Genomic DNA, 14,255 nt, shown 5'->3' with positions numbered 1-14,255 from the left:
AGAATACTACGCAACATAAACATAGGATATTTCTATCAACATTAATAATTACGACCAGAGCATCTACTAAGAATCGTTATATTAATTGAAATCATATTAAACAAATCATTGATATAAAAGATCAAAACTAAATCTTAATATACAATCAAGCCACAAATGCTAAGCCTATAACATCACTTAAAAGTACTAATTACCATGAGCAACTTTCAAAATCCTGCAATTAATCGTTAATCATTAAACTGATCGATATCATTATGCCAAACCGCTGCATCAGACTTGAGGTTTAACACAAATCCAACATCTAAAAGTAGTAAACTAGAAAACAACACGTTTCATAGGAGGAAAAGATACAAACACAGGTCAATGACTTATATAGTGAATAATAATACATAAGGTATTAGTGTAATTAACGTCTTTTAAAGTCGGTTCTAAAAGTGGTATGACTATCTCCAATCGGATGATAAAAACAAAAATTCTTTACTCATTTGAAAATATTTTTAAAAGGGTTTTTTTTTTCTTTAATTAAATAGTGTCTTCACGTTACGTACATAAATGTAAAAATATTTTTAATTTTTTTTGTTAGTGTTTTATATTTGAAGTTGTTTGTAGCCAGAAAAAAAAAAAGAAAAAAAAAAAGAAAAGAAAGAAAGGTGATGGCAAATTGGGCATGTATAGTCATTGGTGACAGAATCTTCGACACTTGCTTTCAACCTCTCTGCAATATTAAATGGTTACAGCCATATGCTGTTCCGGCAATAGCAGTAACCACGGCACCACCACATCGAACAAGCAAATTCTTATCTTCTGAATGTCGAATCAAATCATTATCTAAAAATCATGGCCAGAAAGAGCTAGCACTTGTGAGGGTGGGTGATCAATGCTCATGCATGTATTATATATTATATGCTTTGTCGCATTAGCCTTAAAACTATATTCTACGCTCGACATATCAGCCCACATTACCCACTCTATATTCTCTCATATCACTCTGTTTTTCATCTCTGCCCCCGTATTTGACACCTGCAAACCATCCTCGATCATTAAATTCATAAATAGCTTGGAGGAGTTCCCTGAAAAAGAGAGAACCGAATAAGAGAGGAATATTCCGTCTCTGTTTCATGGCAGACTCGTCTCTGTCCCTCCAATGTTCCACGTCTCCATTTTCTTTTTCTTTTTTTTTAATAATCGGGGTATTTGGGTTTTGTCCCAACTAAATTTCGGAGGTAATGATTAAAGCGCTTTCTTCACACGGTTGGATAAAGTTCAAGTTTTCGCTCGTGGCGTGCCCTGACTAAGGGCCAAACGTTGAAGATATACATCTCCATTTTCTCTTGTGTGCATATATATATATATAGATGTTGTGAAGGTATTGGCCGTTTAATTTCTTAATGATTTTTGAAAAATTGACTAGCGGCAAAATCATCACAGATGGGTAAATAAGGCTCTTTTGGACGTGGGGAAAAAGTGAGTGGGCTCAACTACCATAATGCTATTTTGATAAGGCTCAACATAAACTCTCACTCGCTCTCACTCTCAGCTATTATTTATTTATTTATTTCGCCAATAGCCAAGTACTACGTATTTTATGGTCTCGGGGAGAGGTAATTAATTGACGAGGCCGGAGTGGAGACTCATATAAAAGACACAGCTACAGCCTACAGAGCTAGGATTGCTTCAATTTCTTTCCAATGGAGGCCAATGCTGAAAGCATGCACTCCCACTGCTTGGAAATAGCCATGGAAGCACACAAGGTTGTCCCACCACCCACTAAGAGCACCGTAGAGAAGCTCAAGACCAGGCTCAAGGAAACCTTCTTCCCCGATGATCCTTTGCGCCAATTCAAAGGACAGCCAATGAAGAAGAAATTAATACTTGCAGCTCAGTATGTCTTTCCTATTCTTCAATGGGGTCCTAATTACAGCATCAAACTCTTCAAGTCCGACATCGTTTCTGGTCTCACCATTGCTAGTTTAGCCATTCCCCAGGTTACTATATATTCTTTTTCTCTTCACATCATTTCATTCTTTTTATGTTTCATAACTGAACCTTAATTTCTTTTCCTTCAGGGAATCAGTTATGCTAAGCTTGCTAACCTGCCTCCTATTGTGGGCCTCTGTGAGTATATTGTTTTTCAACTTCTTTGTATCTTTAGAACTTGTATATATATATATATATATGCTGCTTTACTATTTACAACTTTCCTTTTTCTGTTTTTTGGGTTGGTTTTATACATATTAATACAGATTCCAGCTTTGTTCCTCCAATTGTGTATGCTGTTCTGGGAAGTTCTAGGGACCTAGCAGTAGGACCAGTTTCTATTGCTTCTCTTGTACTGGGATCCATGCTTATGCAAGAAGTATCTCCCAATAAGGACCCCCTCCTGTTTCTTCAACTAGCCTTTACTTCAACCTTCTTCGCTGGTCTCTTCCAAGCTTCTTTAGGCTTCCTAAGGTCATTTCTTTCTTTCTTTCCTTTTCTTAATCCGCAATATTATACTCTAAAAACCCATTTGATATATATGTTCTAGAATTAATAATTTCATACTTTGGATATTATTGTCTTTTGGATGACATGCGCAGGCTTGGTTTCATAATTGACTTTCTTTCAAAAGCTACTCTTATTGGATTCATGGCTGGGGCGGCAATCATAGTCTCCCTTCAACAGCTTAAAGGCCTCCTCGGAATCACTCATTTCACTAAACAAATGGGCGTTGTTCCTGTTTTAAGCTCTGTTTTCCACAACACAAAAGAGGTACTCGATCTGTTCTCTCATATTAGAGGAAACTGCTAAATAGAAAATACATGTTAACTAATAAAATGTGTTGTAATTACTGCTATTCTGTGGTCAATGAGCTCAGCCCCTCAGCTTTGACGTTGTCATCATAAAGTTCTTCTAGAAAACACAATAAAAGCTAGCCTACAGTGGGAGGAGTGCCACCAATTATCCTAATAAATATATATATGAATTAATGAGTAATTACTCTCTTTTTTTTTTTTTACTCAGTGCTTAGCATTTATTCTGTTCTAACATTATCTTCACCGTTTTTGTGCAGTGGTCATGGCAAACCATACTGATGGGTTTTTGCTTCCTTGTCTTTCTCTTACTGGCAAGACATGTTGTACGTTATTCCCTCCACTATATTTCTTTGTTTGCAAGTTACCACCCTGCTTTCTCTGCACTCATGACCCAACCTGCCTTAGAAACAGCTATATATAGAGGACAACTTCAATGACTCAATTCTATTGATTATATATGGACGGTTATGATTGTCTATATCAACCAACTCTTCATACACCTGTCCCAACAGTTGCATGGATCACAACCGTTCGATAGAAACACACACACGTGGGGTCAAAAAAAGAAAAAAAAAAAAAAGTAGTTGTGGTGCTGATTGGCGATGATAAATTATAGGCAACACTGGAAAAGGGTTTTTCTTTTCTTTTGTTTTTTGGTTTTTGGAACACTGGAAAAGGTATGCTTGGTTCCTTATATTGACTTCAAAGACTGTATTGGAGTTGACGGTTCTGCATGCAGAGCACGTGTCAGCCGTCTCCATGATTGAAGTAGTCGATCGGTCAATTTTTTTTTTTAATAAGGATGCATTTTATTCATGAAAAAAGAGAGAGAGAAAAAAAAAAAAAAAAGACTCAAATTAATCAAACGTAAAAAGGGTCTCTTCCAAAGATCTCTCTAACTAATTTTCTTGAATTTAAACATTAATTTACTTAATAGAAAAAGAGAAAAAAACTCAAATTAAAGAAGAACTAAGCGTAAATCTATGGCTTTTCAAAATCTTGAAATATTCGACCTACATTAATTCTTGTTGCTTTATTTTCGTATTGGATCATTCTTTTCAAAGCATTTTAACTTGATCGTCTAATATTCTTGGATAATCAAATATTGAGATGCGTGGCATGCAGAGCATGAGAAAACCAAAGCTGTTCTGGGTGTCAGCTGGAGCCCCTCTTGCATCCGTTATCCTCTCAACCCTCCTCGTCTTCGCATCCAAGGCTAATCACCATGGCATCAGCGTCGTAAGTTCCACCCGGCACTGCTTACGATTAATATTGTTATTTATTAAATTGTTATATAATTAAAATATTATAGTCGGTGACAGATTTGGGGGCTTAAGGTAAAAAAAAAAATTAGTATACTGGCCCTTAGTAACAAATTTTTTTTGCTCCCAACCCTACCCATATATAATCAGGGCGAAGCCAGCATAACAATTTTTTTTTTTTTGGGGGGGGGGGGGGGGGGGCGGGGGGAATTGAAAAAAAAAATTGAAAGGACAAAACTAAAAATAAAAAAATTAGGGGCAAAATTTTAATTTTTTTTTTTATTATTATTTTTTGGAAAAACCTGGCCACCCAAGCCCTTTGCTACCTCCACCCCAGCCCATAATATCTTTTGGCTCTGTCCTTAGTTGCAGTGAAAATTAGGTATTTATTTATTTATTTTATTAGAAAACTTAACTTAATCTCCATGAAATGTCGCTGCTTTTGCCTAAACTTTAAAGGAAAATGATAGATTTACAACAACACCACAACAAATGCACAACACCCTCTCATATGGGAGTGGAGTCCAGTGTGTGGGGCCCACCCCCATGTGAGGGGGTGTTGTGCACTTGTTGTGGTGGTGTTGTGTATGAATCAAATTCCAACTTTAAAACATCTCAATTTAGTTTAACCACCTTTCATTTTTTTTTTTTTTTTTTTTTTTTTTTTTTTTTAATTTTTCAATTTCACACTTCCATTAAGATTTTCCGTTAAATCATATCAAAATTTTCAAAATACCCATGCTTTTAAAAATAAAAAATAAAAAATTCAGGCGTACGTGGGTATTTTTGAAAATTCCGTTAAATCCTTACGAACGCTTGAATCCTTGCAATTTTTTCTTCTCTTTCCTAAAATAAAGAAGATGAGTACGTATTTTGAGAATTTTGACGCCCCTCCGTTAGAATTTAATGGAAAATCTTAACGAATGAGTGAAATTAAAAAAAAAAAAATTAAAGATGGATACACGAAATTGCAAATGCGATGCAAGTTCAAGGAGGTTAAATGAAGTTTTTTTTTAAATTTTTATTAAGTACTGATTTAATGGCTAGTTTTCACTGTCACGTCATCAAATTAGTCGTATATATAACAGTCTAATAAATAGCATTACTTCCATTTAAATCTCTCATCCTCATTACTAATTTTAATTAACTTGGTCTCATGCATGTTGAGTAGATCGGAAAATTGCAACAAGGATTGAACCCACCTTCATGGAACATGTTGCACTTTCATGGCTCCCACCTGGGCCTGGTAATCAAAACTGGCATTGTTACTGGCATCTTATCCCTCACTGTAAGTTTACTTTTCTTTATTTTTAAACCCACAATTAATGATCAGAAATATCACAGAACCACGTAAAATTCATGAATTTATTCATTTATTTATGGAATGAGATATTGCAAATAACTAATTAAATTCTTAGTAAATTACAAACTCTATGTGTTAAGCACAAAAACGGCTGCTTAATTAATTGTAATAATTTTGTTTCAAAACAGGAAGGCATCGCAGTTGGAAGAACTTTTGCTGCTCTAAAGGACTACCAAGTGGATGGAAACAAGGAGATGATAGCAATTGGGTTAATGAATATGATTGGCTCCTCCACTTCTTGCTACGTTACAACAGGTACCGGTGCCCAATTAATTACCCGTTTGAATCAGGGACGAAATCATGATATTTATATGGATTTGGCTTAAAAAAAATACTTTTGCGGAATTACACGTTTAATCCTTATGCCCAATTAAGTGGCGAAAAAAAACTACAACATATGTGCTATAGTTTTTTTTTTAAAGGGTTATGGTTTAGAAATTTGACCCAATTAATTAAATGAGTCGAATTAGAGTTGATCTATATATACTAGTCTTATATCTGTAAGATGTTGAAGTGTAATGCGGAAGTGCTTGATATTATTCACAGTAATAGCTTTACAATATTTATACACAATAGAGGTAGGAGCGAGCACTCAATGTGTTGTCCATTTACAGAAAGTGATCGTTGGGTGTATGCTTGTAAGGAATCTGTCCATTGCAGGAGGTGAACGTTGGGGGGTTGCCTTGTATGGGATGCGTTGCCATCCTGGTCTGCATGACTTGTGGTGGCTTTGATTCTGGTTGATAGTTTCCTTGTAGAGTGCATGGTATACGATTGCTGAGACTTTCCTATCTTGGTTCCTGATATTGTGGCAGTGTTTCTCCTTGAGTGATTGGTGGGATTTTGTCTGGAGAGATTGATGGAGTATGGTCTAACAGCCCCTCGCAAGCTGAAGGGGGTACGGAGACAACCTTGAGCTTGGATCGGAGGAAGTCAAAGCGGGCGTAGGTCAAGCCTTTGGTGAAGACATCGACGAGCTGATCGTGAGTAGAAACAAACTTGACAAGAACATCCTTGTTGACGACTTTTTCCCGGACAAAGTGGTAGTCGACTTCGATGTGCTTGGTACGGGCATGATAGACGGGGTTGGAGGCGAGAGCTAGAGCGCCAATGTTGTCACACCAGATGGATGGTGGGACAGGAAGAGAGAGGCGGAGGTCCTTGGGGAGCATGCAGAGCCAGTAAATTTCAGTGGTGACAGTGGCGAGGGCGAGATACTCGGCCTCTGTGCTGGAGCGAGCGACGACGGGTTGTTTCTTGGCGCACCAAGAAACAAGACAGGGTCTGAGGAAGACACCGAAGCCAGTGGTAGAGCGGCGATCGTCAGGATCGCCGCCCCAATCGGAGTCGCAATATGCTTCAAGGGTAAGGGAACCTTTGCTGAAGAGTAGACCATGATCAACACTGCCCTTGAGGTAGTGTAGCACTCGTTTGGCAGCAATCCAATGGGATGAGGTGGGAGAATGCATGAACTGGCATAATTGATTGATGGAGTAGGCGATGTCCAGCCTTGTGATAGTGCTGTATTGCAGGGCGCCCACAACCTGGCGGTAGGTGGCAGCATATGAATCGGATAGGGGGTCACCTGCAGCAGCCGAGAGTTTGGAGCCTGAGACAGTTGGAGCAGCATAGGGTTTAGCACCAGCCATTGAAGATTTATGGAGGAGATCAATGATGTACTTGGATTACCGAAGGTGAAGGCCATGGGAATCGCGATGCGCTTGCATGTCGAGGAAGAAACCAAGGTCGCCAAGATCTTTCATAGCAAAAACTGATTGGAGTTGAGCGATGATGGAGTGCAATGCAATGGGGTCAGTCCCTGTGATTAAGATATCATCTACATACACCAAAAGATAATGAGTGACATTAGAATGATAATAAATAAAGAGAGAGGTGTCAACAACAGAGTAAAAACCAAGCTCAAAGAAAGCTTGAGAGAAGCGGGTGAACCAGGCCCTTAGGGCCTGTTTGAGGCCGTAGATGGCCTTGTGCAATCTGCAAACATGATGAGGGTGAGTAGGATCAACAAAGCCGCGGGGCTGCTCCATGAACACGTCTTCGATTAAGTGGCCGTGGAGAAAGGCGTTCGAGACATCCAGTTGACGAATGCACCAGTTGAAGTGAACTGCAAGGGCAAGTACCACACGGATTGTAGTGGACTTGATGATGGGGCTGAAGGTTTCGGTAAAGTCGATACCACTGCGTTTATCGAAGCCCTTGGCAACTAGGCGGGCTTTGAACCGCTCGACAGTGCCATCTTGCTTGCGTTTAACCTTGTAGACCCATTTGTTGCAAACAATGCATTGATGCCGAGGGCGCGGGCAAAGAGTCTAGGTACCGTTGGCAAGGAGTGCATCAAACTCAAGGCCCATAGCAACTCTCCATTCAGGGGATGTGGCAGCTTGGGTGTAGCAGGTGGGCTCAAGGAGGGTGACCATAATGGAGAGAGCTCTAAGTGGATGGCGAGTGGAGTAAAATAATTGGTAGTCCGAGAAATCCTTGGGTCGTGAAGAACCAGTACGGGAACGGGTGACCATAGCATGAGTAGCAGGGGGAGGGGAAGGAGAGGATAAGGTAGGTGGTAAAAGGTCTAGAGGGGCAGCTGAGAAGGTGGGGGAAGGGGAGTCAGGGACAGCCGGGGATGGGAGAGAGACAGGGGAAACAGGGGAAGTGGAAAGGTTGGCTGGGGTGGAAGGGGAAATAGGAAGGTCCATTGGGGAGGAGGAATCGGGAGTGAGAGTTGAGGAAGGGAGGCTGGCTTGAAGAATAGGCGGGATAGCTGCTGTGGGAATGAGGAGAGGGTCGGGTGCAGGGGAGGGGGCAGCAGGGATGGTGGAATTGGTGAGCTTGGCAGGGAAGGTGGATTCATCAAAGACAACATGTCGAGTGATGAATACCTTGTTGGAGAGAAGGTCTAAACACCGATAGCCCTTGTAGTGCATGCCGTAGCCCAAGAAGATACACCTTTTGCTGCGAAACATTAACGTGTGAGAAGCATAAGGACGTAAAAGAGGAAAACATAAGCAACCAAAAGACCTAAGTAATGAATAATCAAGAGTTTGTTGAAATAACATAAAGTAAGGAGAGCAATGCTGCAGCAAAGAGGTAGGCAGCCTATTTATCAAAAAAATAGCAGTAAGAAAAGATTCTACCCAATATGTTTGAGGAAGGCCAGATTGGGCTATCAAGGATAACCCCATTTCTTCAACATGACGATGCTTTCGTTCGGCTAGACCGTTTTGTTGAGCTGTGTAGGGGCAGCTAATGCGATAAAAAATACCATGAGTTTCTAAAAAGGAAGTGAATTGCTTAGACAGGAACTCACCACCACCGTCGGACTACAATTGTTTAATGCGAGTAGAAAATTGATTTTCAACTAAAGACTTAAATTTCTGGAAAGCATTATAAACATCGGATTTGAGAGACAGAGGATATAACCAAGAGTATCTAGAAAAATCATCAATAAATAAAACGTAGTAGCGAAAACCACTCAAAGAGACAATTGGAGAACACCATACATCAGTGTGAATTAATTGCAAGGGGGCAGTGGATACACAAGTGGAAGGGGGGAAGGGGAGTTGTTTACTTTTAGCTAATTGACAAGGTTCACACACTTCTTTATTGGATAGAGACCTAGTGAAGGGTAAGTGGTGTTTATTCAAAAGATCACGAACGATGGAGGAGGAGGGGTGGCCAAAGCGAGAATGCCACACATCGACAGAGGTCTTGACACCAAGCAAGGCACTGAGCAGCCGGGTCTTGGGAAGAGCCACCTTGGATGCGTTGATCGGGTATAGTCCTCCTTCACTCTTTCCCTCCAGGAGGGTTAGGCCCGTCAGCTTGTCCTTAATAAAGTAGTGAGTGTCAGTTAGAATAAAAAACATTGATTCTCTTTACAGAATTGATTAATAGATAAGAGATTTGCTAGAGCTTGAGGACAATGAAAAACACGAGACATATGTAATTTGGCATTAGCAGTAGTTAAGGTTAAGGAACCAGTGTTCGTGATTTACAAACCTGAGCCATTGCCAACCGCAATGGTGTCAGAACTGGTGTAAGGTTCATGGAGATGGAGTGCAGGGGTCAGGTGATGGTTAGCACCGCTGTCTGCATACCAGGTGGAGTCCTCGGGTTGCATTGAATTTTAAGCAACCATGGCAGCAAGTTGAGCAGGAGGGTGGCGTCCTTGGAAGGCGTAATCCATTCAGTGAAAACAATCTAGTGCATGGTGACTCGTCTTACCACATATTTGGCAGGGAGAATACCGGAGAGGGGAAGAGGATTGTTGATTGGTGGAATTTATGGGGGAGAATTGCCGTGGTGCAGGGGCCTGTGGAGGAGTCTAGGCTGATGCATGGAAGCGACGGGCAGTATTGGTGCGTGGAGGAGGGCGAGGCTTCCTTGGAAATGAATGAGAGGAAGGCTTGTGGGAAAGCAGTGCAACTGATGTATCTGTACCAATAGATTGGTGTTGATTCTCAATGAGTTGCTCAATGGATTGGAGTTCAGTGTTGAAATCTTCAACTGTGAGGGAGGAGTCTTTGGTAGCAAGTGAGAGGGAGACCACAAAAGGATTGAAGGACAGATTCAGACCACCAAGGATGTAGGTGATCAATTCGTCATCATCAATAGCTTTGCCAACCATAGAAAGTTGGTGTGCCAAGAGTTTGGCAAAGTTCACATATTCAGCACATGATTTGGAGCCTTGTTGGAGAGTTTGAAATTGGCGACGAAGTTGTGCAATTCTGGTGCGAGACGGAGATGCAAACTTGGTGGCCAGAAACTTCCAGGCTTGATGAGAGGTCTGTAGACCATAAATGGTGGATAAAACATTCTCAGAAAGAGTAATGTTTAGCCAACTAAGAACAAATTGATCCTTCTTAACCCAAAGGGAATAAGCAGGATTCAAAGCTCCTTCCTTGTCAAGAGTAGGAGGAAGAAATTGGGAAGGGCACGGTTCGGATCCATCAACGATACCCATTAATTCATGGCTTTTCAATATTGGAATTATTGTAAAAGACCATGTGATGTAGTTGGGACCCTCAAGCTTGAGGGAAACCAAAGGAGTGAGGTTAGGAAAAATATAAGTGGTAACTGTGGATGAAGAGGAGGCCATAGGATTGAAAATAGCGTGAGCTTTTAGGGATGCTCTAATACCATGTAAGATGTTGAAGTGTAATGCGGAAGTGCTTGATTTTATTCACAGTAATAGCTTTACAATATTTATACACAATAGAGGTGATAGGAGCGAGCACTCAATGTGCTGTCCATTTACAGAAAGTGAACGTTGGGTGTGTGCTTGTAAGGAATCTGTCCATTGCAGGAGGTGAACGTTGGGGGGTTGCCTTGTATGGGATGCGTTGCCATCCTGGTCTACATGACTTGCGGTGGCTTTGATTCTGGTTGATAGTTTCCTTGTAGAGTGCATGGTATACGATTGCTGAGACTTTCCTATCTTGGTTCCTGATATTGTGGCAGTGTCTCCTTGAGTGATTGGTGGGATTTTGTCTGGAGAGATTGATGGAATATGGTCTAACACTTGTATGGGATGCGTTGCCATCCTGGTTTGCATGACTTGCGGTGGCTTTGATTCTGGTTGATAGTTTCCTTGTAGAGTGCATGGTATACGATTGCTGAGACTTTCCTATCTTGGTTCCTGATATTGTGGCAGTGTGTCTCCTTGAGTGATTGATGGGATTTTGTCTGGAGAGATTGATGGAGTATGGTCTAACAATATCCATGCTTCGACAACTTGAATCCGACATGCGACATAATGGCAGGCAATTTTTTACATGCCTGTGAATCTGACACAAACCCAATAAAAAAAATATAAGTTTAGGGTTGAGGGCCAGATTTGATCTGTTTAATTAAAAAGATCGGATTAGAGTTAACTTATATAATCTTATATTCAAGTCTCGATACAACCTGAACTCAATACGCGAATCACCCCTATTCACATGGAGGGGGAGGATTGAGACCCACTTAATAGCAAAAGCTCATTTCTTTGCAGTTCAGTTGATAGTTTGGTTTAGCAAGCTCAGGAAAAGTTGATATTAATTAACATAGAATGTATAACATAAAAATAAGTAGTTTTCTTATTTTCTTTGTTTATTTCTTATGGAAGTGAATTTTCAGGTGCTTTCTCTCGGTCAGCTGTGAATCACAATGCAGGAGTAAAAACAGCAGCATCAAACATAGTAATGTCAGTGACGGTGATGGTGACGCTCCTGTTCCTTATGCCTCTCTTCCAATATACACCAAATGTTGTTCTGGGTGCAATCATTGTCACCGCTGTTGTTGGCCTCATCGATATCCCTTCTGCATATCACATTTGGAAGGTTGACAAGTTCGACTTTGTCGTCACCTTATGTGCCTTCTTCGGTGTTATTTTCATCTCTGTCCAAGAAGGCCTTGCCATTGCAGTAAGCATATATTTAGTTAATTTCTTTATTTACCTACTATTAAATTAGATCAAAGCATTTTAGCTAAGCATAATGCTATTTAATATATTGTCATATAAACAATTGAGATGACTTGACAGCGAAAATCAGTCTTTGGATTAACAAGAGCTTGTTAAAAATAAAATAAAAAAACAAAAAACTTCATTTACCACCTCTGATCTTTCATCACTTTTACAATCATAACCATAAGCTTTTAAAAATGTCAATTTAGTGTATCAATTTTTCATTTTTTTTTTCAATTTCCCTGTTCTGTTATAATTTTCCGTTAAATCCTAATGGATGGGTGTCAAAATTCCTAAAATATCCCTAATTTTTTAGGAAAAAAATTGTAAGGATTTATTTGTTGGCTCGATTTAACGGAATTTGCAAAAATACTCATGCCTGAATCTTTAATTTTTTTTTTTTTAAAAAAAATGAGTATTTTGGAAATTTTGACAGGATTTAACGGAAAATCATAAAGGATGGGTGAAATTGAAAAAAAAAAATAAAAAAAAAATGAAAGATAGATAACCTAAATTGACACTTTTAAAAGTTTAAGGGTATGATTGCAAAAGTGATGAAAGATGATGGGTGACAAGTAAAGTTGTCCAAAAAAAAAGAAGTTAATTTTTACTGTCACGTTATCCTAATTGTATGAATGTCGTATAAAAGTCTACTAAAGCATTTCTCTTTAGCTAAAGAGACTAAAAATTATGGAGTTGAAATTTTTCTTATATATGTGAAATGATGATGATTATTAATTTCTGATTAGGTTGGATTATCCATTTTCAAGATCCTTCTGCAAATTACAAGGCCAAAAACAGTGATGCTGGGGAAAATACCTGGGACAGATATATACCGAAATCTTCACCATTATGAGGAAGCTTCAAGAGTCCCTGGTTTCCTCATTCTAAGCATTGAATCTCCCATAAACTTTGCTAACATCACGTATCTGAATGAAAGGTTGGTTTTTAATTAATTTAATTATAACCCTCTTGACAATGATATATGTCAGTTTATATGCAGTAGTTTTATTTTATCCTTAATTTTTGCCTTTCTTGTTTCTCTCTAATTAAATAAATGGCTTCTGGATGTTAATTATGGAGGATTTTGAGATGGATAGAAGAATATGAAGCCGAAGAAGATATGAAAAAACAATCAAGCTTTCGATTTTTTATTTTGGAAATGTCAGGTAAATTCATATTTCAGCATGAATTAAACAAAGCAACATATATACTATATAACACATGCATGCATGTAATCTTTATATTTTCAGCTGTGAGCGCCGTAGACACAAGCGGAATATCTCTCTTCAAGGTTTTGAGGAAAGCAATGGAAAAGAAAGGTGTTGAGGTAATTAATTAAGGAAATAAAATCTCTAAAATATAATTTTTCTGTATACTTATTGTTGCTCATGATGATCTATATATATATACACACTAATTTGGCATAACATACAGCTGGTATTGGTGAATCCTCTGAGTGAGGTTATGGAGAAACTTCTAAAGGCAGATGAAGCTCGTGATTTCATGAAACCCGACAACCTTTTCATGACGGTTGGAGAAGCTGTAGCTTCACTTTCAATAAGAACGAAGGGTCAGTCGTCAACCACATATCATGAAGGGACATAGACAAGTTTTGCTTACTGTAAATTACTTGTTTGATCAATAGTCAAGAATAAAATGAATAATATTGGATACATATCAAGCATTCTAATTTCTACATTGTTAAGAATATTTTATATTATTCCCTAGGTTTATTTTCTTTCCTTTGTAGGATTTATTTCCTACCTTGTTTGGTATAAGGTTTCTTGCTTACTACTCTTTCTCTCTCTATAAATAGAGAGTTATGTAATACAATTCATATATAACTTCAATATACAAGATGTAGCACATATATACATCTCTCTCCGCTTCTGTTCTTTCTCTCTCTTCGCTCTTTATTATCCTCTTCCCACCATAGCTTTCTACATCGTACCAAAGCTTTCTACATACATATTTATAGATCTTATATTATGCACTTTCCAGTACTGAAAATTAATTATAAATTTTCGAGAAAAGTACAGGTGCTCCCCTCAAACTAGCTACTACTTTATTGTCAATGTCTCCACCTCCCTCCCGCCCCAAAAAAAAAACTGTCACTACGTCAATGTCTTCTCCAAACTACTAGAAATTGTCAATGTCTCCCAAAGTCAAGCAAAAAAAAAATAATTACCATAATTTTTTTCTAAGATTGTTGAGCTAAGATTGAAGGTAAGGTTTCTAGTTCCGGCTAACTTTTCTCAGTCCAAGAGCAGGTTGTTCTTTGTTCAATATTTGCTGTTGTGTTCTTGGCCAGTTAAGTGAGGATTGCTCAAGCCATCCTTGGCTATTATTCTATTCGAGTGCTCCAATGA

General features: G+C 38.9%; 1 protein-coding gene and 1 pseudogene across 1 annotated transcript; one reads left to right on the top strand and one right to left on the bottom strand.

Moving 5' to 3' along the window:
• Positions 1-1,444: 1,444 nt before the first annotated feature.
• Positions 1,445-13,624, top strand: LOC133858681 (probable sulfate transporter 3.3). Its single transcript, XM_062294154.1, has 13 exons — positions 1,445-1,985; positions 2,067-2,115; positions 2,244-2,451; positions 2,580-2,751; positions 3,053-3,118; positions 3,921-4,034; positions 5,229-5,345; positions 5,549-5,675; positions 11,556-11,842; positions 12,633-12,823; positions 12,967-13,052; positions 13,137-13,213; positions 13,321-13,624. Exons 1-13 carry the CDS (start codon positions 1,689-1,691, stop codon positions 13,489-13,491), a joined length of 1,962 nt encoding a protein of 653 aa, XP_062150138.1. The 5' UTR covers positions 1,445-1,688; the 3' UTR covers positions 13,492-13,624.
• Positions 9,993-10,053, bottom strand: LOC133859005 (small nucleolar RNA Z247; annotated as a pseudogene).
• Positions 13,625-14,255: the final 631 nt, after the last annotated feature.

Source organism: Alnus glutinosa, chromosome 1 (assembly GCF_958979055.1).
Source record: "Alnus glutinosa chromosome 1, dhAlnGlut1.1, whole genome shotgun sequence".
NCBI lineage: Eukaryota > Viridiplantae > Streptophyta > Magnoliopsida > Fagales > Betulaceae > Alnus > Alnus glutinosa.
Note: the sequence above shows the minus strand (reverse complement) of the source record. Positions and strands in the feature narration are given on the sequence as shown.